Raw genomic sequence first — 22,506 nt, 5'->3', positions numbered from 1 at the left:
GAGAAAGAGTTTGTATACCAGAGACTTCGGTCGATGCATTAGTTCGGTATCTTCTACCTGTTCCGCAACCAATTCTTGCCTTATCAGCTGTATTTAGTCACTATTATACATTAGATCTGGACGTGGTGCACGAAAAAACTCTATTTTTCAATATGGGTGGGGATGATTACAATATAAATGGTGGTGTGGAGTTTAGGGTTGACCACATATTCAAAAGCATAGAGGCAGTATTGCAAAGTGTGAAGAACTACAGTATTTGTAGAAGTGTTGAGTACTGAGTCATAGAGTCGGATCGATTAAAATACCATGTGCATTGCTGGCAATTCGTAACAGAATGTCCTTGGAGCCTCTGTGTTATTCTCCGACAGAATCTTGGATATTGGTGAGGTCAAATTTAATTGTTGTGTATATTCTTATTTATCATGATTATTTTGGTTATAAAGGCCTACCATGTATATTTTATTTCGTTAGGGAGGTGCGTAGATTTGGAGGTGCGCATACCTATTTAGTCTCCACCATGTCCCATGACCACCCACAGTTGGACAACAACCTCATTTATAGTGTCATCCTACCCTTATACAGTCTAACCCATTAGTCAGTATCCCTATTATACAATGTGCAGTTATATAGAACTATACTTTAAACCCTCATACAAAAAGGTCTGAATGACAAAGTAAAAGGCAATTAGACAGATATACGGTCAATGTTGTCAAACTCACAAGTCTAAGTAAACTCTTGGAGCTAACCTAAACTCGACTCGTAAACTCGACTCATAGACTTGTACGAGTTTACTTGTTATGATTTTTTTTTAAAAATATATATGTATGTATTTATTCAAATCTAGGTCTTCAAAATTAACAATTTCAACTTTAAAACACATAATAAATTGAAATAATACTACAATTATAACAAGTACTTTAAAACACATATTCAAATCCTTTACAAATATGCATCTAGTTCAATATAAAACACAATCAAAACTTTATATAATACACAAAAAAATTGAAATCTTCTGCTATCTTCATCTTTCATGGCATCAACATTATCATTTTCACCATCTTCATCAGAAACATGATGTCCTTAAGGCTCAGGTTTAACATGACCAATAAGATCATCACCATTCACATTAATAAGGTTGTCCCTAAATTCTACCCCTAAATCAAATAATCAACTATAAATATTTAACCATATCATATAGTAACACACACTAACCCTGTAATTTACAAAATTTGCAACTGCAATAGCTTTATGATATCAACAACATTTTCCAACAGAACTATAGTAAATTTAACATTTTTTCTGGAATAATAAACAAATTTGCCACTGTAATAGCTTTCAATAACAAATAACAACAATGATCAATACATACACCTATTTATTTGTTGGATATCAAAGTGAAGTCATTTTTTAGAATTTGAAATCCTCTAAATGTTTTATTTGCAAAAGTAAATGGCCAAATATTTGGGCACATGACAACGAACCTCTCCGAGTACATGAATGCAGTACTTAAGAGTACGCGTTATTTATTGATTTCAGCCATCGTGCGATGCACTTACGAGAGGCTGCAGCAGTTGTTCGTCAGGAAGGGAAAAGAGGCACAGGCACAACTGGTCGTGGGAATAAGTTTTTCCCGTGGTTAATAGCTGTTGTCGAGAAGAACAGGGAAAGAATCTCCGAGATGCGTGTTACGCACGGCTACAGAAGGGTCTCAGTGTTTGTGGTTGAGGAGTTATAGCCTTTGGAGGATTGGTCTCAAAGTTCATTCCGTAATTGGTTGAGTGCAGACATGTGTGATTGTAGCCTTTTCCAGTCATTTTATTTCCTATGTCGTCATGCATTTGCCGCTTATGCCGCCACAAATGTCGAGTGGAGGACATATGTTCATCCGGTGATATATGTTTAATAACAAACCTATTTGAAAAGGAAGCATTTAAATGTCGAAATAAAAAGATAAAAGATATACTAAACAAGTATTTCACATTTCAAAATTTAGTTGGAAACTGAATAATTAATTTTTAAAAAATCAAACATCAGAAAAATATAGCGACCAAACGTAATAAACATTAAAATATTTAATAACAGTTAAAAAATTATCTATCATAATCTAAATTAAAATTAAAATTAAAAATATAAAATTTAAATTAAAGAAATAAAAAAACGTAATAAATATTTATTTAATATATTAACTTAACTAATAAGTTAAATCATACCTATTAATTAACAAGTACTAAAAATACATTCTACCACCTAACATATACTACATCTATGAAAAGTACCTTAACCATGACTATAATTATATGCGTATTTAACTTAAATAGGAAAATAATAATACTAACCTAGAAGTCGATTGTCCCAGAGATATGCCACGTCGCGTTTAGACAGTGGCAGAGCTTGGAATAAAATTTTGGGGCAAAAAATTTAATAATAATATTATATTAAAATAAAATTTATAAATATAATTAATTTTTAAGTTTGTTACTAATAAGATAGTAAATAAATAAATTTATAGATAAAAAAATATAAAATAGTTTATAATGGTACTCTTTAAATCTTTAGTGACTTGAAATCTTTAATAATTGAATCAGAACTAAACTTTTCAGCAATTTCTTTCTTCATTATTTTCATTGCTAAAAATGATCGCTATGTAGTAGCTGTAGAAACTGAAAGAGTTAATATCAGACGAATCAATCTATCAATCAAGAGAGCTGCTTATTAGATAGAGAGTTGCGAACGAATAGAGAAGCTGCTAGTAAAGTATTTGAGCCGAACTATTTTTTATTTTTTGAAAAAATACTACTAAATTTTTTATAAAAAGTTTGGGGGCTATGACCTCCCATTGTCTCAACTAAGTTCCGCTCCTGCATTTAGGCGATTGATGTCCTCATCTCGTGCATCTGCTTGCGTCATAATTTTCGAGTATCTTGATAATATGAATAGAAATGGTTAGGGGTGGGAGAAAACAAGTTGAAATGGTTCAAAAGTTACTTCAAATCACACTCTAAACGAGTTCAATATATAGACGCGACTATTACTTAGGCGCACAAGCGTAACATGTACACGTGGAATGGTGTCTTATCTCGTTTACCTTATAAATAAAATATACACAGTATTATTTCGTTTACCTGTAAACAAGATAAATAATAAAGTGTAAATCGATAAAAACGCTACAAATTACTTATATCCGTAAATAAAAAATTTATTTTATTTATTAAAAAAACTTTTTTCTTGTATCTTTTATCCAAAACAAGAATTGTTGAAGCAGTTAAAATGACAAAATAAAAGGCAGAAAAAACTATCAACTACTAATTTAACTAACTCAAGTAAAATGCAACAATGCAAGTTCCAAAATTTTCAAAAGGCTTCTCTATTTGTCTTTAAGCCACATGCATTGACCAATCATATGCTGACACTGCCATTACACAAGATAACTTTGGTCACGGTTCGACAATCCAAGAAATTATTTATTGATTAAAATGAAAAAATAAAAAATAAAAATAAACATCCTTATGTCACCGAATCAGACAGACTCCCTGTTTCTTTTTTTCAGTTTCAAAAAATAAATAGCATCAATTTGATTTCTGCATCTGAAAAATTTGCTCCTTTCTTCTCTCACTTGGTGAAAAAATACGAGGGAAATCCCAATTTTCAATTCAACGCGGTTTCAATTCTCTCACGACAAGAGCTTCTCCATGTTCCTACTTTAAGCCCTTTTCTACTTCACCCTAGGGTTTCCGGATTCATCTGATCTTCGAGCTATTCACTCATGAAAGAGAAGATTCAGCTCAATTTCTCGCTGAGCACGTGTTTTCCAGCATTTCTTGAGCCCCCTTTTGCGGTTTCGGAGCTGGGTCGATTGGTGTGAGGAGCATTTAGGGTTTCGTGTTTTCCGTGTTTTTCGGGGGGTTTTGAGGTACTTTTACAGCTACGGTTTGGATTTGGAGTATGGGGGGTTAAGAATTCGAGTAAAGTTGGTAGTTTTCTTTTTGTTGCTTTGGAAATTGAGAATATTTGTGAGTGAATTGGAAGAGGGGTGAAGATGTTTTACTCTCAGTTTATTTTGGCGAAGAAGGGGCCACTTGGGACCATATGGATAGCTGCGCATTTGGAGAGGAAGCTCAGAAAGAATCAAGTGGCTGATACTGATATTGGTGTCTCAGTTGGTCAGTTACTTCTTACTTCAAAATCTTGTGTTTATGTCTATGCTTTTGGATTTGGTATTTAATTCTCAGAATTTTTTATGTTGTTAATCATTTAATATCCCGAAATGATTAGATTCCATAATGGGTATGACACTATGACACCTTGTTCTTTAATGATACAGTGGCTTTGTGGATGAAATTAAGAACCTCATGTAATTTTAGTTTAGTTTTGGAATTTAATTGGAATCAGGGTTGAAATTAGCGAAATTGACGGTTTCCTTCTGCAATATTTAGTACTACTGACCTAGGAGTTGCTAGTATGGAAAAGAAACGGAATAGCTCAAGAAGATCTTCTATATGAGACTTTGACTTATCTGTGAAACAAAAAATTTTATTATTTTGGGGTGAAAATTAAGCCAAAAAATAAGACACATAGGTGCAAAAGAGAATATTTCCTCTTGTTGTCATTTATTGCCTTTATATATATACATACTGAGAAATAATTAATGATGTTCTGGAATACTAGAGAATGTTATGATAGCTACATCACCTAAGAAAATAGTGCAACTTTATGTGGAACAAAAAGTTAGTAGCCTGGTTATTGCAAGAATTGAGAAATCATATTGATCATTTTATATTGTTTGCCTTCCTTGAATCTTAATGGGTCATTGTTTGAGTGAAAATCTCCTAAGTGATTCTGGGGTAGTATTTAGTATGTAAAATTTTGTGCTTTTTCATTCAAAAGAAAAAGAAATTATCTTTTTTATGGCGTGCTTTTACCCCCTCCTTTTTATTTTATAAAGTTCCTTTGACATCAAAAGACAATATGAGCAGGGAGAAAACAAAATAGCATTTGATGGTACGTAATAATCCCTTATAATTTGATGGGCATATCATTATAGTACCTGTTACAATCCTTAGATACCAAAGCAAATATTACAAATATCATTGTACTTGCTCTTTGCCATGGAATCCTTCCCTCCGATATCTATGAAAGCCATAATTCGCCCCTCCATCTTCTAAGGCATATTGATATAGGTAGACTGCTTTCCAAATGAAGAACTTAACCTTGGTTGGGATTTTTTTAATCTATTTCTTGTTAAAAATATTTGTTGGGATAAATTTTTCTGGTAGGTTGACTACCACTGAAATTTATCAATTATGTAGTCTGATTGTAAAATGTGAGTGAAGGATTCCCAGACTAGCTGCTGCTGATGTGAAATCTTTGCACGCTTAGATGTTCCTTGCGGTGGGATCCATACCTGAGAAGAATATGGAAATCAATTACACTTTATTACCTTTTCGATACCTGTCCTGCATTTCTAATTTTGATCATATCTTGCTGGCTCAGAATATTTATTTGGTAAATATTTGGTAAACAGATTCAATTCTTTTTCCCGACGTACCAATCGCACTCCGTTTGTCTAGTCATCTTCTGCTTGGTGTCGTGAGGATATATTCGAGAAAGGTGAATTACCTTTTTGATGACTGCAGTGAGGCATTGCTTAAGATAAAGCAAGCTTTCCGCTCCACTGCAGTTGATTTGCCACCAGAAGAGTCCACTGCACCTTACCATTCTATCACCTTACCTGAGACGTTTGATCTTGATGATTTTGAACTACCAGATAATGACATATTTCAAGGGTTAGTTTCAAAGTACTTGAATGGAGCCATCTTACTTCCTTCAGCAACATTGTTATTCACTTTATTTAGCTGTTTTTTTATGTTGAACTTGCAGCAACTATGTTGACCACCATGTCAGTAGTAGGGAGCAGATCACTCTACAAGATACCATGGAGGGTGTGGTTTATAGTAATTCACAGTTCGGATTAGATGGTTAGTATTACTCCCTTTGCCTCTTGTTTCTCTTTGTAGATTATTTGGGTGTGAATTTTAATTACACAACTGAGAAACCTCAACTAAATAATGTTGAATGGCAAATGCATTTATTGCAGAGCGGTTTGGTGATGGTGATGCTTCTCAAATTGGTTTAGACCTTGATGAGGTAATTAGTCTTCCCTTTTTTTTTAATCAGCTCTAAATGCATGAGCATGATCTGTTGTGGTGGTATTGTACTATTGTCATATATCCATCTGATATTTGCCTACCTCTTGTAGACCTGATATATTCCTAATATTTCCTAGTCATTATCTTCATTGATTTGCTAGATTTATCTGGTACATCTTCTGTACCCCAAATATATTATTTGCTTTACTATTCAGGGTGATACTTTTTGGTGAATATATTTGAGTTATGCTATATCTAAACTGAAATGACACAATTGTGAAAGATGTAAAAATATCTTGATGTGTACTATCTATGGAGATCAATTATCTTTGAATTGGTGCAATTATGTAGAACAATTTTTCTCGTTTTAATTTTGATTTTTTTAACTTTATTTCTTAAAATCAGGTTTTGTTAACAGACAAAGCAGCTACTTTGGAGCATGATGACAGCAATGCTGGTCCTCAAGTGTCCCATCAAAAAGATGAAGTGAAAGAGGAGGTATCTGAACTTTGTTCAAGTCAAGTGAAAGTCAGGAACCCCATCAATGTTCACTTTTATTCCTTGTTCTCTTCATTTTCTGTTTCCTTTATTGGGTTGGAGAGTGGATGAAATAAAAGTGCGGATTATTCATGTAATACTTCTATTTCCTTTCTTCTCATTTCAGTAAGTGATTTAATCGGTTTTGAACAGATTGATGATTTCCCTGATGCTGCTGAAGCCGAAGGTCCATCTACTCCTGGACTTGAAGAGCCAAACTTGCTTGGTGCTCAGGTGGATCAGGTAAATAATGAAGCTGCTAATGATGATTTGGCAGACTTCATGTCAATGAAGAGCCAAAATGATTCTGTTGCACATGAAAGGGAGAATGATATAATTGATTCCTCCCTGCAAAATAATGTGAAACAAAATGGTGAAGATTTCCATCATGAAAATAGTGACAGCGAAATGGTTGACATGGACAAAGAAAAAGAGGAACAAGATCATTTGGAAGGCATGACGACAGATCAAGAAAATTTGATACCAAATAATCATGGTTCTGAAGCAACCGCAAATGAAACTGTTGCACCTCCTAGTTCTCATGTTACATCTGATCAAGAGAACCCCTCTGATAGACTTCTATCTAAAATGGATTGGCCTCAAGAGCCAGAATCAGATGGCCATTTGGAGGATGTTCCCTCATTGTCAAAGGATGAAGTTCTGGATGACCGTGAATTTTCTAAGCCTGAGGGAAATTTGAGTCCTGTCGATGAAGCTAAAAAATCCATTGTGACAAGTCCTGTAGGATCACCTAGTAAACCTCCAGATGTTGATGTTGAAGTTCAGCCCTCCCAGGAATTGATGGCAGCAGAGGCTTTAAACCATGATTCTCATGAAGCTGAGCAGCCCACTGAGTCACTCCTTCGGCCATGCAGCTCCCATTTGACCCAGCCTTCTCCGTCACATGTCGAAGGTAATAAATTTAGTTAATATCTAATGCCTTTTTTTTCAATCACTTTTCTACTTCGGGAGAAAGAGCCATGTCTCTGTGACCTATGGAGTTTGGAGAAACAGGTTCTGTTATTTTTACATTTCTCTATTGCATGTTTCCGATTGTCTTGTTAGCAGCCATGTGTCCGTGAGACTGTGACCTATGGATTTTGTATTTTGTACCATGTTTTGCTTTCTTGGTGTGCTTTCAAGTTGCGTTTCCTTTTTCTGAGCTGTTTTCCAGAATGAACTGCATCATAGCTGTATTATTTTCCTCTTAACTTTTGAGTTGATTATTTCTTTTTTAAGAAGTTACTTATATTTGTTTTATGTAATCTTTTTTATGGATATATCCAAACTTGTAGACTCCACTTTCACTGAATATTAGTTGCTTCTTTCTACAGGTGAGAAGTGTCATGAAACTGATGTTCCAGATCCTGCGTTAGGTTACCAGGAACCTATAGAGCCATTTGTATCTGAAGGAAATCTGGATTTGGGGAAGTCAGATGAGCAACTTGGGAGCAAAACATTTAGTGATAAAGAAGAAATCATAGAGAAATCTGCTGCTTCTGTGATGCCAGAGCCTGAGAAACTGCTCTCCCTTCCTTATCAACATGATGGTGAAGTAACTGATATGCTCTTGGAGTCTACTCCAGATAATCAGGGTGTATCTGACAGCCATACAGGTGCTGACAGAGGAAAAGGAATCTCAGGCAAAAAGCGCAGTTTTACAGAAAGTACTCTTACGATGCAAAGTAATGATTTGCTTGAATCATATGGTGGGGCTCAATCCAAGAGAAGTAGAGAGACTGTCCCTGATGATGATGATCTATTGTCTTCCATATTAGGTAGATTAATGGCCTTAATGATTTTGTGTGTGTATATATATATATATTGTTTCTTTCACTTGAGTGTTGTAGCTGAAATGAGTTTGTTGTCACTTCAGTTGGTAGACGATCTTCAGTATTAAAAATGAAACCCAGTCCGGCAGTCCCTGAGCTAGCATCAACCAAGCGCTTTCGTAATGCTTCTGCAACACGCCCTTCTGTTTCAAAACGGAAGGTGCTTTTGGATGATACAATGGTGTTGCATGGCGAGTATGTTTCTATAATCTCCTTTCCATCAACTTGCACATATTCATCTAGTTTTTGGTTTTATATATTTTACTTTTTATTATTTTGTGTGTGTGTGTTATTATAATAAAACAAATAACATGATATTCTTCCTTGTGAATTTCATGCCTTTTACAATGGTCTTTCTTGCCTATTAGTACATATTCGTCTATTTTTGTTTCTTGCAAGTGGTATTTTTTGCTCTATTAAACTGTTTTGAGACCTAGCTGTTTGATCTATTAAATGATACTTGAGGCTTAAAAGTAGCTAAAATCACGCATTACTTAAAAGAGAAATATTTTTGGTATGATAATCTCTTATAATATAATTGCTAAATTACAAGAGAGATCATTTTGGTACTGGAATACTAATGGTGTTTCCCTTATTCTGAAGTACAATACGGCAACAGTTGACAAGTACTGAAGATATACGTCGCATAAGGAAGAAAGCACCTTGCACCCGTCATGAGATTATAATGATTCAAAGACAGTTTCTGGAGGATGTAATTTTCAGTGAATCAATATTTACAGGTGAGGAGAAGCTATGAAGTTTTCAATGACATTTGATAATTCCATGCATGAAGTTTGGGATGGACAGAATTCATCTTTACATCCTAAGGGATTGTCATACAGATATCAGTTCCTTTTAGTCACAGCCAAATTTTTACCAAAAACTTATGAGAGCATATTGTTTTAATTAATTTCACAGAGAGTATCATCATAATCATTTGTTAATTATGCATTTATGCTTTGACATATCTAAGTTTATTCACTTTTATCTTCCAGGTTGGTCTCCTGATTTGGTGGTTTTGCAAAGCGGGAGGGTAGATTTCTCTGGTATCAAGGTGATTGATGATGGTTTGGATAGTTCTGTCAATGAAAAAACAAACGATCTGGAGTCCCTTTCCAGAACAATGGCCGAAACTCATGACGCAGAAGGGAATGTTGTTCCAGTGAGTGTCCAACCCCAAGAAGTAGCAGAAGTGCAGCCTAATGAGATCTCTGTTTTGTCTGAGAACCACCAATCTGAAGTTAACTTGGGATCTCATGATATTGATGCTCATGAACATTTTGCAAAGGAGCCTCATGGTTCTCAGGATGCTGAAATGAATAATGCCGGAGTAAATATTGAGATCTCTGAAGCCGAAAACTTATGTGTTGCCCCTGGACCTGGGCATGAATCTTCATCCTTAACTGAACTTGTTGAAAACAACCCTGTTGCGGATAAAACCAATGATCTTGTTGATTCTATCCATTCGGAGATGGGCATCCCATCCGATCAGAATTTGAATACATCTATTCTAGAGGAAGGGCTTGCGGAGGATAAAGTCAATAAAAGTGGGGTAGATGCTATTGAAATTGCAGAACATAGTATGGAAGTTAGAACAGAAGTTCAAACAGATGGATTGGAAGACAATGGTTTATGTGCACCCTTGACTGCTGGTCCTCAGGAAGCCAATGAATATCCTAATAATCAGGCTTCCTTTAATGGAGACCTACCTACAGAAGAAAATTGTAATAAAAATGAGGATCAGATTGCCCATGACAAGGACACACTGTCTGGTTGTATAGTTGGTGAAAATACTGAAGTAGATCGTCCAGAGTTTGCACTGCTTGTTTCAGATGAGAAAGAGGGTTATCTGAATGATACAGAACATCCACTCTATCAAGAAGATGCAGTACAAAGTACAACGTGGCCCGAGACCTCAGCTATCAAGAGTCCTTATGTAGATCACAATGAAGTAAGTTCTGCAATTTGCCTTAAAATGTTTGCCCTTTTTGAGATTTCCTGTTAGAGTTGGATTATTCCTATTAACATTTGACACCTGTTATAACTTATAACTGACAAGAAAGCATTCCAGGTTTGTTTCAATGACATTGTACAATGTAAAATGAAATTTATGCCAAGTCTATAGTAGGATGTGTTTGAAAATGCACTGCTTATCTTTCTCTAACAATCTATAATGGTGTTTCTTATGCATGCCTAATTATTTTTCCTTTTGATTGTATGGTGCAGGAAAATGTCATGATTCCTGATGACACAGGTTTGCTTCTCAATCTTCTTCATTGTTGATGTTTAGACAAATTCTTAATATGCAATGTTTTTACAACCATGAAGTTCCCTATATACTCAAACAGTAGCTATTGATACTAGACATTGGTTCCATCATTTCAGCTTTGAAATTGCAAACTAATCATTAATATGTATTGGTTGGTGAAAACAGGAGTGATACTGTAACCATTGCTATCTTGTTTGTTTGTTTCATATGTTTGAATTCGGTGTCTCTATTCTTTTCCAGGATTTTTGAATGTTGATGATGATGAGATGATTGATGATGATGATGATTATGTACCAGAAGGAGGAGCCGATCTTAGTGGATGGTCTTCCCGGACCAGGTATGTTTATGTAAAGCTTTGTTAAAATAAAGTTCCTCTGCTTAGAAGATAACTGCATATATTTTTTCTGTTGTATGGTCTGCTTGCTATTCATATAAACTCACCTTCAATTAAATATTTTGTGATGCTTGTTATATTTCAGTAGCTAACTAATCTAATACATTTATCCTCAGGGCTGTTGCAAAGTATCTGCAGATCTTGTTTGAGAAGGATGATCTAAATGGAAGGCAGAATATTCATCTTGACAACTTATTAGCTGGTAAAACACGCAAGGAAGCATCAAGGATGTTTTTTGAAACCCTGGTATGTTCTTGAGGACTCTTTTCTGGCTGGACATAATGTACTGGTTTTATCATCTAATAATGTAATGAATTTTTACATTAACTAGTGCCTATTATAATAAATTTTTATTCAAGTCTTAGAAATAACAAATTTTTTACACACAAAGGGTATTTTAGAAATAAAAAATTGTGTACCAAAGCTTTCTCAGTCCTCAATATATATAGTCGGTTATAGTAGATGCAGTGTGCATGCTAAATTTTCAAATAGAAAATTAAAAAAATCAAAATGGAATAACAAAAAATCCATTGACTATTTGCTGGAGGTGACACTTTGCTTTTATTGACCGTAATATTCTTGTTGCATCACATGGATTTGCCACTATCCAGGATTTGACTGGTTTGTATAACAGTTAGCATGCTCATAATTATTAGTGTTTAATGTTATTTCCAATTTTTTGAAGCATACATGGCAACTCTTGCATTGTTTCAGATTTAACATTCAACAATGTTGGCAGGTTCTCAAGACAAGGGATTATGTTCATGTAGAGCAGCCGAAACCGTTCGCAAATATTAACTTAAAACCTCGAACAAAGCTCATGAAGTCGGATTTCTGAACCCTACATGTAGCAGTGGCAGATATAGTTGTAAAGAAAGATTCAAAGCAGTGGTGGGTTGTTTTGACTGAAAGTCTTGCAGCAGGGTCTCCCCCAAACGTTTTAGTTTATTATGGCTTTTCTCATTTATAATTTTTTGGAGATAGGAGAATTTAGATATTTAGTTTCTTGAAGTGGCCTGAGTATCATCCATCTTATTGATTAATAATAGTAACAGAATATGGTAATATGGGTCTCTAATGTATATATTTTTGTAAAGTATCGCCATTTGTAACTCCCACAGTCACTAATCTTTATGTTGGTTGTAGCATTTCCCTTTAAACAAGATTGATATTCTGCCTCTTCAAGCTTATGTAACTTAGCTTGTGATTTAGTTCTGTACCTATTTTCTTTGTATATTATGGTGCAAATTCCTTGTTTGTTGGGAAATTCACTATGCAGTATGCAGAAAGAAATATGAATTTATCTACGGCAGTTCATAGTTATATTTATTTATGACTTTGGGTAAAGGACCATCTTCCTTAAAGTAGTTATTGAATTTAATGGAGTTGTTCAAATAATATGATGTATTATTAATTTTGAAATAAATGTCGGTTTAATACTTTTAGTTTTAATAATTCTCGTGATTTATGTCAAGAAATTCAGCCAATTTTTTTTCCACATAATCCTTTCGGTCTAGAAAAAGTTTGGGAGCTAACTATAACTTAAGCCAATTTAATTCAATTTTTTGTATTTTTAGTTTTGAAATTTGAAAAATTAAGGTAGTGGAGAATTGTTTTTTTTTAATATATAAAAAATCTCGTATTTTTTAACTAGTTGATTCTAGTTGGCTATTCTCCTAATTAGTTTCCTAGCAAAATAGTTTCGTCTAACAAGTCTAGGATTATTTGCCATGGATCTCAGTTCTATTCAACGACTTGTTATTTGTCAATGGATTATTGAACACAAAAGACGAAATCTGAATAATTGACACTTGTTTAGTGAAATGAGTGAGTTAATCACTTGTTCAATCTAGCTTAAATTTGGCTAAATTTTGTAGTTACTCAATTTAATTCGCCCCATTTGAAAATCATTCCATGGAAACTTCTGTATGCAAAAGAAACACCAATGGTAAAGAGGAGAAAAGTTTCAAAATACTCAGAAATAATGAGCTGGAAAAGCTAGCAGTAATTAAGTAATCAAATGAAAACAATTCTGAATCACCAAAAAGTGGATCCTTAACAAAGTCAATGCCAAGTGCCAACCCAAAAAACCAAAAAAGAAAATAGCTGTTAGCAATGTATCCGTTGCAACACAAACATGAACATGATGCTATTTTCTCCTTATCCCAACAACGGTCACATTTCACAGCACACAAATATGACCGTTTAGCCTCCAAAACCTTATTATATTAACACAATCACCATCACTCGCTCACTCCAACAAACAAAACTTCACTCTTCTTCATCCTTCAATCTTCAATCACAACATCAATTCAACCTTATTCTTAAAGTTCCATTTCATTCATTCATTTCCAGAATGGGAATTTCATTGAACAACAACAACAATGGTTCAGTGTCTCCACAACACTACCACATCCACAAGGCCTTCCTTTTCAGCAACTACATCCTCTTAGGTGCAGCCTCCAGCTGCATCTTCCTCACTCTCTCCCTCAGGCTCCTACCTTCCCTTTGCGGCTTCTTCCTTATCCTCCTCCACGTCTTCACCATCGTCGGTGCCGTCTCCGGTTGCGCGGCCGTCTCGGCCGGCATCAGCCGATGGTACTCTGCCCACATGATCTTCACCGTCCTCACCGCCATATTCCAAGGCTCGGTTTCTGTCTTGGTCTTCACAAGAACTTCTGATTTTCTTGGACAGTTGAAATCTTATGTTAGAGAAGAGGATGGTTCTGTGATTCTCAAGTTGGCTGGTGGACTTAGCATCTTGATTTTCTGCTTGGAATGGATGGTTATGACTCTTGCATTTTTCCTCAAGTACTATCATTATGTTGAAGGTGAGAATCATCATGGTGGCGCCATTGTTGCTGTGAGGAGTAATAAGGTTCAGAATGAAGAGGATTTGAAGGATTGGCCATGGCCTTTCCAAGTTTAATTAAGTCACTGATTGATGATAAGTGATAACATTGCAATCTGCAATGGTGTGCCTATTATTGTTCTAGTGCTTCTATATTATATGACTAGTATTATTCATTAATTCGTTTTTTTTCTTGGAGAATTTGATGCTTTTTTCTCCAATAATAGAATGAGGGTGTGTCTTGTGATTTGATATAATCTTTTTTGGTTAGTATGTCAAAGTGTGAGTATCCTTATCATAATGTAATTAATGGTGTGGGATATATTTATTTTTTTTTCATTGCTGGTATGAGAATTCAAGTATTGAATTACCATTTTTGCCTATATTATATAGTTGGTTGAGTTTGTGCTTCCATTTGGTTTGAATATTTAGAAATCTTATTGAATATGAACAAGTTCATTGATTATTCTTTTTGCTTGAAAAGTAATCTTGTCCTCACAAAACTGAAAATAGAGTGCATTTCAATAATTCCAATATTTTGAGTAAGAGGGCAATAATTCTGTTCAACAAGTGAGATCATAAATTGTATTTCAAAAAATTAAAAGGATGTTTCTAAAAATTTCTCACTCTCAAGAATCTAGACGTGTGTGTCCAAGATTGGCTCTTTCAAGCTTGAAGCGTGGACACAAAAAAAGAGAAAGGATACACGTGCCTAACAAACAAATGAGGAAAATCATAGTTCAAATGAGCATGAAGATACACATGTGAAGTGTGTACATGTATATTGTAATCAAACCTTTGAAGTATTATGTAATTTATCTATTATTAAATGAATCCTCAATTGTTAATGGTATAAATGCAGCCACTAATAGATATTTTAAAGAATGATATATTGCAGATTTCTTTTTTACAATGTAAATAAATTTTTATCAGCTTGCATTGCTTTCCTTTCATCATGAGAAGGTGACCACTTGGCAATGGATAAAGGTGGACATAGACGTAGAAGTCATAGAAAATCAATAAACAAAAATATGAAATAGATATTTTTTATTAGCACCTATGATTGCTTTTTGAAATTCCTAATTTGTGTTAGCTATCTCTTAAGGGTTTGATAGCTTTAATTAAAAACCTGATATTCATTTAGTTCTTTTTCATTGAGGCTACCGTTCATGTCTTTGATCACAGATTACAAATATTCTTCTTAATACCCTCACATATCTACATGTGGAAGCAATTATGTCATGATCAAACAATGGATTGGGCAAATAGGAAGCTCTAAGACCTAAAAGCAGTTAAAGTTACAGATTAAATACCAAGTACTTGGGTTTTGGAAGAATCAAACATTACTCCACTGTAATAAAACATTTTGAACATAATTCTTAAAAAATTGGTAATAGGTGTTTAATTAACTTAAATCTATGTAAAGTTTGGTTATCTTTTTAAATTTAGTTAATTTTCATGTGAGATTCTTCTAACTTGGAAAACATTAATTTAGATTTAAAATTATTTTATTTGGAATTAATCATTTCTTTTTAGAATAAAGCAAGACTTAGATAAAAATAGTCAATCATGACAAATAAATCAGTTCGCAATTTATTAAAATTTTTGAGTTATAATAATAAGTATGGTATTAATATATAATATTTTATTTATTAATATTAAAATAGTTCATTTTAAACAATATTAACAAAATTTATTTTATATTAGCTTTTAATATATATTCTTATAGAAACTTTAAATAATACCATATATTAACTATTAACAAGATTTTAGATATGATTTTTTTATCCAAAATAAAAAATTAAAAAGATAACTAGATCTAAATTCAATAGAAAGTACTCAATATATATAGATGTAGTACTCCCTCTTTAGTTGTTTTGCAAGCAAATACAATTTGAGTATTCAAAACATAGATGTAGTCACATTTATCTTAGTATAATTATATAAATTAATATAATATAAGAATAATATTCTAAAAAATATTATTCATCTCAGACATTATTTTTTCTTTTTTTTTACCGTAGATAAGATACTCGAATCTGCGACCTTTTAATTAAGTATGGGGAGACTATGACATTTGAGTTATAACTCATTGATATCTCAGACATTGTTGTTGAGTATATAAAATAAATACATATAAAAAATGTTTATGTGAAAAAAAAATGAATACCTATAGAGAGGTAAGAAATTAATTACTTGTTATGTAAAACTTTGGACCTGTTTGATACATTAAGGTTAAGGGATATCCAACCTTACTGAATTCATTGAGTTATATGATTCAACAAGAAAAACTTTAGTCACCAAAAAAAATAAGAAAAACTTTAGTAAATGGGTGTCAATTTTTTATATTAGTAAAAGTTTAAGACAATAACATCCATACATGAAGTAGATGATATGATCTGTAAAGTGCATACACCATGGCCACTCAAAAACCAGAGGTTCCAACACAATCTACATACACATGCCATCTGAGTTAGTCAGTGAACCCACACCACAAAAAATTGTTCTTAAACAAAAAAACGAAAAAAAGGAACTTACACTAAACAGAAGATGCTTAGGATTGAGAGTGTTCTAACTACCCGTGCGGTTGTAACTGCACTCCCTCAAACTCATAAAAGTAATAATAGTACATTATGGTTCCAATCAGTCCCAAGAAGCTATAAATTGTGTCGTAATCCTTTGTTGTTGAATAATTCTAAAAGGAAGGCCAGTTATTCTTCTTCTAACAGTTCAAGAATGACGAGTTTCACTACACGCGCTGCAGTACAACCTCTGAAAAATGCTGATGAGCTCATTGATTCCGTCGAGACTTTTATCTTCGATTGTGATGGTAGCAACACTTTTACTTTTGTCACTTGAGTGATTTTGATTATGTGTTGCTGTTGTTTTCTTTTAGTTATTTTTACAATTAAATTGATGATTGTTTGTTTTACGGAAAGATGAAGAAGAAACGATATATCTCAATTGGGTAAATAGAAATTGTTTTGAGTTGATCTGATCTTGTGATTAGAATATTGTGAGCGAAAAGAATTGCAAAACACATTTAGTTGAAAGTGAACTTCTTGGATGATCTAAGAGTAAAATTGTGTAAAAAACGAAAATTTTGACTAAATTTCCAGAGAACATATGCATTGTACATGATTTTTTGGGTATTTTTTATTACAAAAAAAACCATTCTTCACTCTTTAAAATTTGGACAAAACACTGGGATAGGCCTTTAGAAAGAGGAATATTGTGTGTACTCAATTCGTTTCTACATCACTGAATAGTGTGAAAATTATATAGGATGAGTCTCACACAGTCACAACATTATTACATGTTAGCTAGATGTATGAGATAAGAATGACTACAAATAACGCATCTTTAATAGCAAAAGAAAATTTAAATATAAGAACTTTACTTCTTTTTAAGTTAAATTCTTGATGTCTCGCATCTTTTTATTATTAAAAAATGGTTTATCCACATAATTACTAATACTGCAATCATGTGTTCACTTCTTTTCCATTTACACTTAATTTGTAGGAGTTATATGGAAAGGTGATAAATTGATAGAAGGAGTTCCTGAAACACTTGACATGCTTCGGTCAAAGGTTGTATATTAATGTGGTCATTAGCCCTTTACTTGCAACTACAAAATGTGAATGGTAATTATTCTTTAATTCTTGATATAAATGATTAACTTCTCTAGGGAAAAAGGTTAGTTTTTGTCACCAATAACTCAACAAAGTCTAGGAAGCAATATGGAAAGAAGTTTGAAACACTAGGCTTGGATGTTAGCGAGGTTAGTCCACATTTTTTTCATTATTTTTCCTGTTTACATAGAAATTCTCAATCCATGTTCAGTTTAAATAATCACAATTTTAACTACTGACTGCTTTTTAGGAGGAAATTTTTGCGTCGTCTTTTGCAGCTGCTGCATACCTGAAGTCCATTGATTTCCCAAAAGATAAAAAGGTAATGCATATCACCTTCTGCTGCATATTTCAATACAATAACCTTCGCAAAATCTTTTTTAAATCTTTCCAAACTAAGAATATTTTTTATTTTGTATGAAGTTGAAAACAAAGGACTTATAATTAAGCATGATTTAGGTTTATGTCATTGGAGAAGATGGCATTTTAAAAGAGCTTGAGCTTGCTGGATTTCAATATCTTGGTGGACCAGTATGTATTTAGTTCCATTATTGAAAAACTTTAATGTCAATCATATTTCATATCATAACATCTATTTTTCAATATTTAATGTATATATTGAATATTTTTCAGTCATGATTACTGATGTATATCATTCTTTCTCTCTCTTCGTATGTTGCTCTTTTAGGAAGACGGTGACAAAAAGATAGAGTTGAAGCCAGGGTTTTTAATGGAGCACGACCATGATGTGTGTACTTCCATCTCTTCAGTTGTTATTTTTCATTTGATAGTATTAGGACTTCTTATTAAAAGATTATGTTTGTTATCAGGTTGGTGCAGTTGTAGTTGGGTTTGATCGCTACTTCAACTACTACAAAATCCAGTAAGATTTCAAACATTGACCATGAAACATAACAAGTTCATACGCGTTTAGTCAAATTAACTAGTGGTGGCAGGTGAGTTTTACATTTATAAGTGTTTTTTTTTTCTCTTTACGAGTAAAGGTATGGAACACTCTGTATTCGTGAAAACCCCGGGTGTCTCTTCATTGCTACGAATCGAGATGCTGTTACACATCTCACAGATGCTCAGGAATGGGCAGGTTTATACTTTATGCTTCTTCTCTCCTTCTATTGATTTTGTTTCCAAAAATTTTGTATATTATAGTTAAAACAGTAACCTTTCTTGTTCCAAGCATGCTATGTTACATTTGTTATGATCCACGTAATTGCTTAGAATTGTAGTTTGAGTTTTCAGGTGGAGGCTCTATGGTTGGTGCTCTCGGTGGATCTACTCAACGTGAGCCTTTAGTTGTCGGAAAACCCTCAACTTTTATGATGGACTACTTAGCAAACAAGTAAAATTTCTTTCTCCTTATCTCGTACTATTGATGCACGATATAATCCATGATAGGGATAATATGATATGATGGAAGTGGCATACATTATACATACATAAATTAAAATTCTATTGTATATTTTGTTTTGTCACATTTGACAAATTTACTTCTACAACATGATATCAATGTGTTCTTTATTAAACTTATTTTCCAACATTGCATATAATTTTACATGTTAGTTATAGCATCATCAATTTTTCCTTGACTGAGTTCTAACCTTACTTTGGAACAATAGATTCGGCATTGCAAAATCACAGATATGTATGGTTGGAGACAGATTGGACACTGACATATTGTTTGGGCAAAATGGCGGCTGCAAAACTCTTCTTGTACTCTCAGGGGTTACCTCGCTGGAGACTCTTCAAAGTCCTAACAATTCCATACAACCAGACTTTTACACCAACAAAATCTCTGATTTTCTCTCTCTCAAAGCTGCGGCGGTGTAATTCAACTAGAAAAATCCTGCTGGGCATATCTAAATTCATGTGTTCAACAAAAAAAAATCTAAAATGGCAATATTTTTTAGAATGTTATTCTTATGTTATATTAATTTATCTAATTATACTAAGATGAATGGAACTACATCTATATTTAGAGTACTGAAGTTGTATTTGTTTGCAAAACAACTAAAGATGGAGTATTACATTTATATATTTTGAGTACCTTCTATGGAATCTGGATCTAATTAATGTTTGTTGTTCAAATTTTATCTTTTCAATTTTTTATTTTGGATAAAACAAAAAAATCGTAACAAAAAAGTCTAAAACGTTTTATGTCACACGTAAAGCTTGAAAGAGGCAATTTTAGACACGCATTTAAATTTTTGGGATGGGTTTTATTATGTTGGAATTCATCTCTCTTTTATATACTAAAAAGATATATTTTTACTTATACTCATCTTCAGTATTTCCTAGACAATGTAATCCTAATTATACTCTAACATTTTCTCTCAAACTCAAGTGAGAGCTAAGGATATCATCTTGAATTTGGATACTAGAGTCCGAAAACAACTAGGATGATGAGCTTTTGTGAAGATATCAGCAGTTTGATCTAGAGTTCCAATAACTATGAGACGAACAATATCAATAAGGAGACGTTGCCGAACAAAGTAATAGTCAATCTCAATGTGTTTGATGCGTTAATGAAAAATATCATTATGGGCAATCTGAATAGCACTCCGATTATCACAAAAAAATCAGTCAGGGACGACTAAGGAGCACCCAAGTCTTCAAGAAGTCAACAAATCAAGACCACCTCAACAGTAGTGTCAATGAGAGCACGGTATTCATCTTCTGTACTTGATCTAGTAGTGAGTGTTTACTTTTTGGCTCGCCAGAAAATGAGAGAGTCACTAAGAAACAAACAATAATCAGTAGTAGAACGACGATCAGTGGGATCACCAGTACAATCAACATCTGAGTATGCTTGAAGGAATAAAGAAGAATGGGCAGAAAAATGAAGAGCATGAAATAGAGTGTCTTTCATGTAGCAAAGAATGCGAAGAACTGCCGCACAGTGAATAGTACGAGAAGCTAACAAGAACTGGCTAAGAACATGAACTGGATAGGCGATATCTGGTCGTGTGACAGTCAAATAGACGAGACCTCCAACCAACTGTCGATAAATAGTAGGATTATCCAAAACAGTGCCATTCATAGAGGTAAATCGAACATTAGGCTCAAGGAAGTAGACTCAGTGCAACTATCTATAATTCCAGCTCGAGCAAGAAGATACGAAACATACTTAGCTTTAGAGAGATAGATACCGTCATCTGTGGATATGACTTCTAGACCAAGAAAATAACTGAGAGAACCAAGATCTTTCATCTCAAAAGTATGGTGAAGAGAGGCTTTGAGATCAGAGATACCATCAACATCATCTCCAGTAATGATCATGTCATCAACATACAAAAATAGAAGAACAACTCCTCGTTCATTTTTACGAATAAAGAGAGCATTTTCATGAGGCCTGCAAGTGGAACCGAGATTGCATATAGTGGTCCTAAACTTGTCAAACCATTCACGAGGAACTTGCTTAAGACCATAAAGTGTCTTGGGAAGGAGACAAACCTTGCCGGAAGGATAAAGATATTCTAGAGGTGGTTTCATATAAACCTTCTTTTTTAAATCCTCATGAAATGCATTCTTCACATGCATCTGACTGAGAGACCATTTTCTGACCACAGTAATGACAAGGAGACCGCAAAGATATGTGAGATGAGTAACAGGAGCAAAAATCTCTTCATAATCAATATCATACTCTTGCGTACATCCTTGAGTGACCAACCGTGCTTTATAATGGTCAATAGAACCATCAAAGTGAGTCTTGATCTTGTATACCCATCTACTATCCATAATTTCATGATTAGAAGAAGGATCAACCAAGTGTCAAGTGTGTGCTTTTTCAAGTACCTGGATTTCTTCCTACATTGCTTAGTGCCAAATTGAATTTGTGGAGGGTTATCGGAATGACTGAGGTTCATGGTGATGAAGAATAGTAGAAAAATAATAATAATCAAGAAGATGAGGATGTAGATTTCTTATCCTAGAAGAACGACTAGAGGGAGGAGGCATGACAGTAGGAGCAGGATCATCGTCTGGTCTGGAATCATCGGAAGGTGGAGAAGGCGAAAGAGTAGAAGGCTCGAGAGGTTGATTGGAGATAGAACCTGTAGAATCATCACTAGGAAAAAAATCAATATTGGGGTTAGTGAAAAACGGTAAATGAGTAGAAGGAATAGACTCAAAAGAAGAGAATTTAGAAAACATGTGATGTTCCCAGAATACAACATGACAAGATATATGAATACGTTTAGAAAAATAATCCCAACAACAATAACCCTTGTGTTCAGTGTCATAACTAAGAAAACAACATATGCGAGCTCGAGGTTCAAGTTTAGTATGTTCATGAGGCTGAAAAAGAACAAAACAGACACAACCAAAAACCTGAAGAGAACTGTAATCTAGAGAAATCTGATAAAGAAGCTTAAAGTGAGTAATGTTACCAAAGACATAAGAAGTGAGTCAATTGATAACATGGACAGCAGTAAGGACAGCTTCACCGCAAGTACGCTTAGGACACGAAGAAGAAATAAGCATTGCACGAGCAGAGTCAAGAATGTGACGGTATTTTCATTTAGCCCATCCATTTTGTTGAGACGTACCAGGGCAACAAAACTCAGACAAATTAACCTGTTCAGCAAGGAAAGTTAAAAGTTTGGAGACACGGCATTCTATAGCATTATCGCGTCGAAAATCTTTAATGACCTTGGAAAACTGAGTTTTAATCATAGTGAGAAAGTTAATATAAATACGAGGTAGCTCATGGCGATTAGTCATCAAATAAACCCAAGTAAAACATGAATAATTATCAATGAAAACTAGAAAGTATCGAGCTCCTCCCATAGAAACGGTAGGAACGGGGCCCCAAACATCAGAGTGGATAAG

At 33.9% G+C, this 22,506-nt stretch overlaps 4 protein-coding genes across 5 annotated transcripts; 3 read left to right on the top strand and 1 right to left on the bottom strand.

Annotated features, from left to right (window-relative positions):
* Nucleotides 1-3,526: 3,526 nt before the first annotated feature.
* LOC107486101 (sister chromatid cohesion 1 protein 4) lies at nucleotides 3,527-12,501 on the top strand. 2 transcript variants are annotated; one of them, XM_021141032.2, is made up of 14 exons: nucleotides 3,527-4,160; nucleotides 5,522-5,783; nucleotides 5,878-5,975; nucleotides 6,095-6,144; nucleotides 6,552-6,692; nucleotides 6,837-7,596; nucleotides 8,018-8,461; nucleotides 8,560-8,710; nucleotides 9,119-9,255; nucleotides 9,511-10,466; nucleotides 10,742-10,769; nucleotides 11,025-11,121; nucleotides 11,295-11,424; nucleotides 11,918-12,501. In XM_021141032.2, exons 1-14 carry the CDS (start codon nucleotides 4,037-4,039, stop codon nucleotides 12,014-12,016), a joined length of 3,477 nt encoding a protein of 1,158 aa, XP_020996691.1. In that variant the 5' UTR covers nucleotides 3,527-4,036; the 3' UTR covers nucleotides 12,017-12,501. The 2 variants fall into 2 exon arrangements, with proteins under 2 accessions (XP_020996691.1, XP_015962139.1); XM_016106653.3 differs by having other exon boundaries at nucleotides 3,528-4,160; nucleotides 6,552-6,644.
* A 911-nt stretch (nucleotides 12,502-13,412) lies between these two features.
* Nucleotides 13,413-14,362, top strand: LOC107486103 (uncharacterized). The gene has a single exon (XM_016106655.3). The coding sequence runs from the start codon at nucleotides 13,535-13,537 to the stop codon at nucleotides 14,105-14,107; it is 573 nt and encodes a 190-aa protein (XP_015962141.1). The 5' UTR covers nucleotides 13,413-13,534; the 3' UTR covers nucleotides 14,108-14,362.
* Nucleotides 14,363-16,515: 2,153 nt separating this feature from the next.
* LOC107486102 (phosphoglycolate phosphatase 1A, chloroplastic) lies at nucleotides 16,516-19,734 on the top strand. The gene is made up of 10 exons (XM_016106654.3): nucleotides 16,516-16,859; nucleotides 17,552-17,619; nucleotides 17,718-17,810; nucleotides 17,912-17,983; nucleotides 18,121-18,192; nucleotides 18,350-18,409; nucleotides 18,492-18,544; nucleotides 18,666-18,763; nucleotides 18,919-19,018; nucleotides 19,296-19,734. Exons 1-10 carry the CDS (start codon nucleotides 16,580-16,582, stop codon nucleotides 19,504-19,506), a joined length of 1,107 nt encoding a protein of 368 aa, XP_015962140.1. The 5' UTR covers nucleotides 16,516-16,579; the 3' UTR covers nucleotides 19,507-19,734.
* A 643-nt stretch (nucleotides 19,735-20,377) lies between these two features.
* LOC107486014 (uncharacterized mitochondrial protein AtMg00810-like) lies at nucleotides 20,378-20,716 on the bottom strand. Its single transcript, XM_016106556.1, has one exon. It carries the CDS (start codon nucleotides 20,714-20,716, stop codon nucleotides 20,378-20,380), a length of 339 nt encoding a protein of 112 aa, XP_015962042.1.
* Nucleotides 20,717-22,506: the final 1,790 nt, after the last annotated feature.

This window comes from Arachis duranensis, chromosome 4 (genome assembly GCF_000817695.3).
Source record: "Arachis duranensis cultivar V14167 chromosome 4, aradu.V14167.gnm2.J7QH, whole genome shotgun sequence".
Lineage (NCBI taxonomy): Eukaryota > Viridiplantae > Streptophyta > Magnoliopsida > Fabales > Fabaceae > Arachis > Arachis duranensis.
This window is presented reverse-complemented; position numbering and strand designations above follow the sequence as displayed.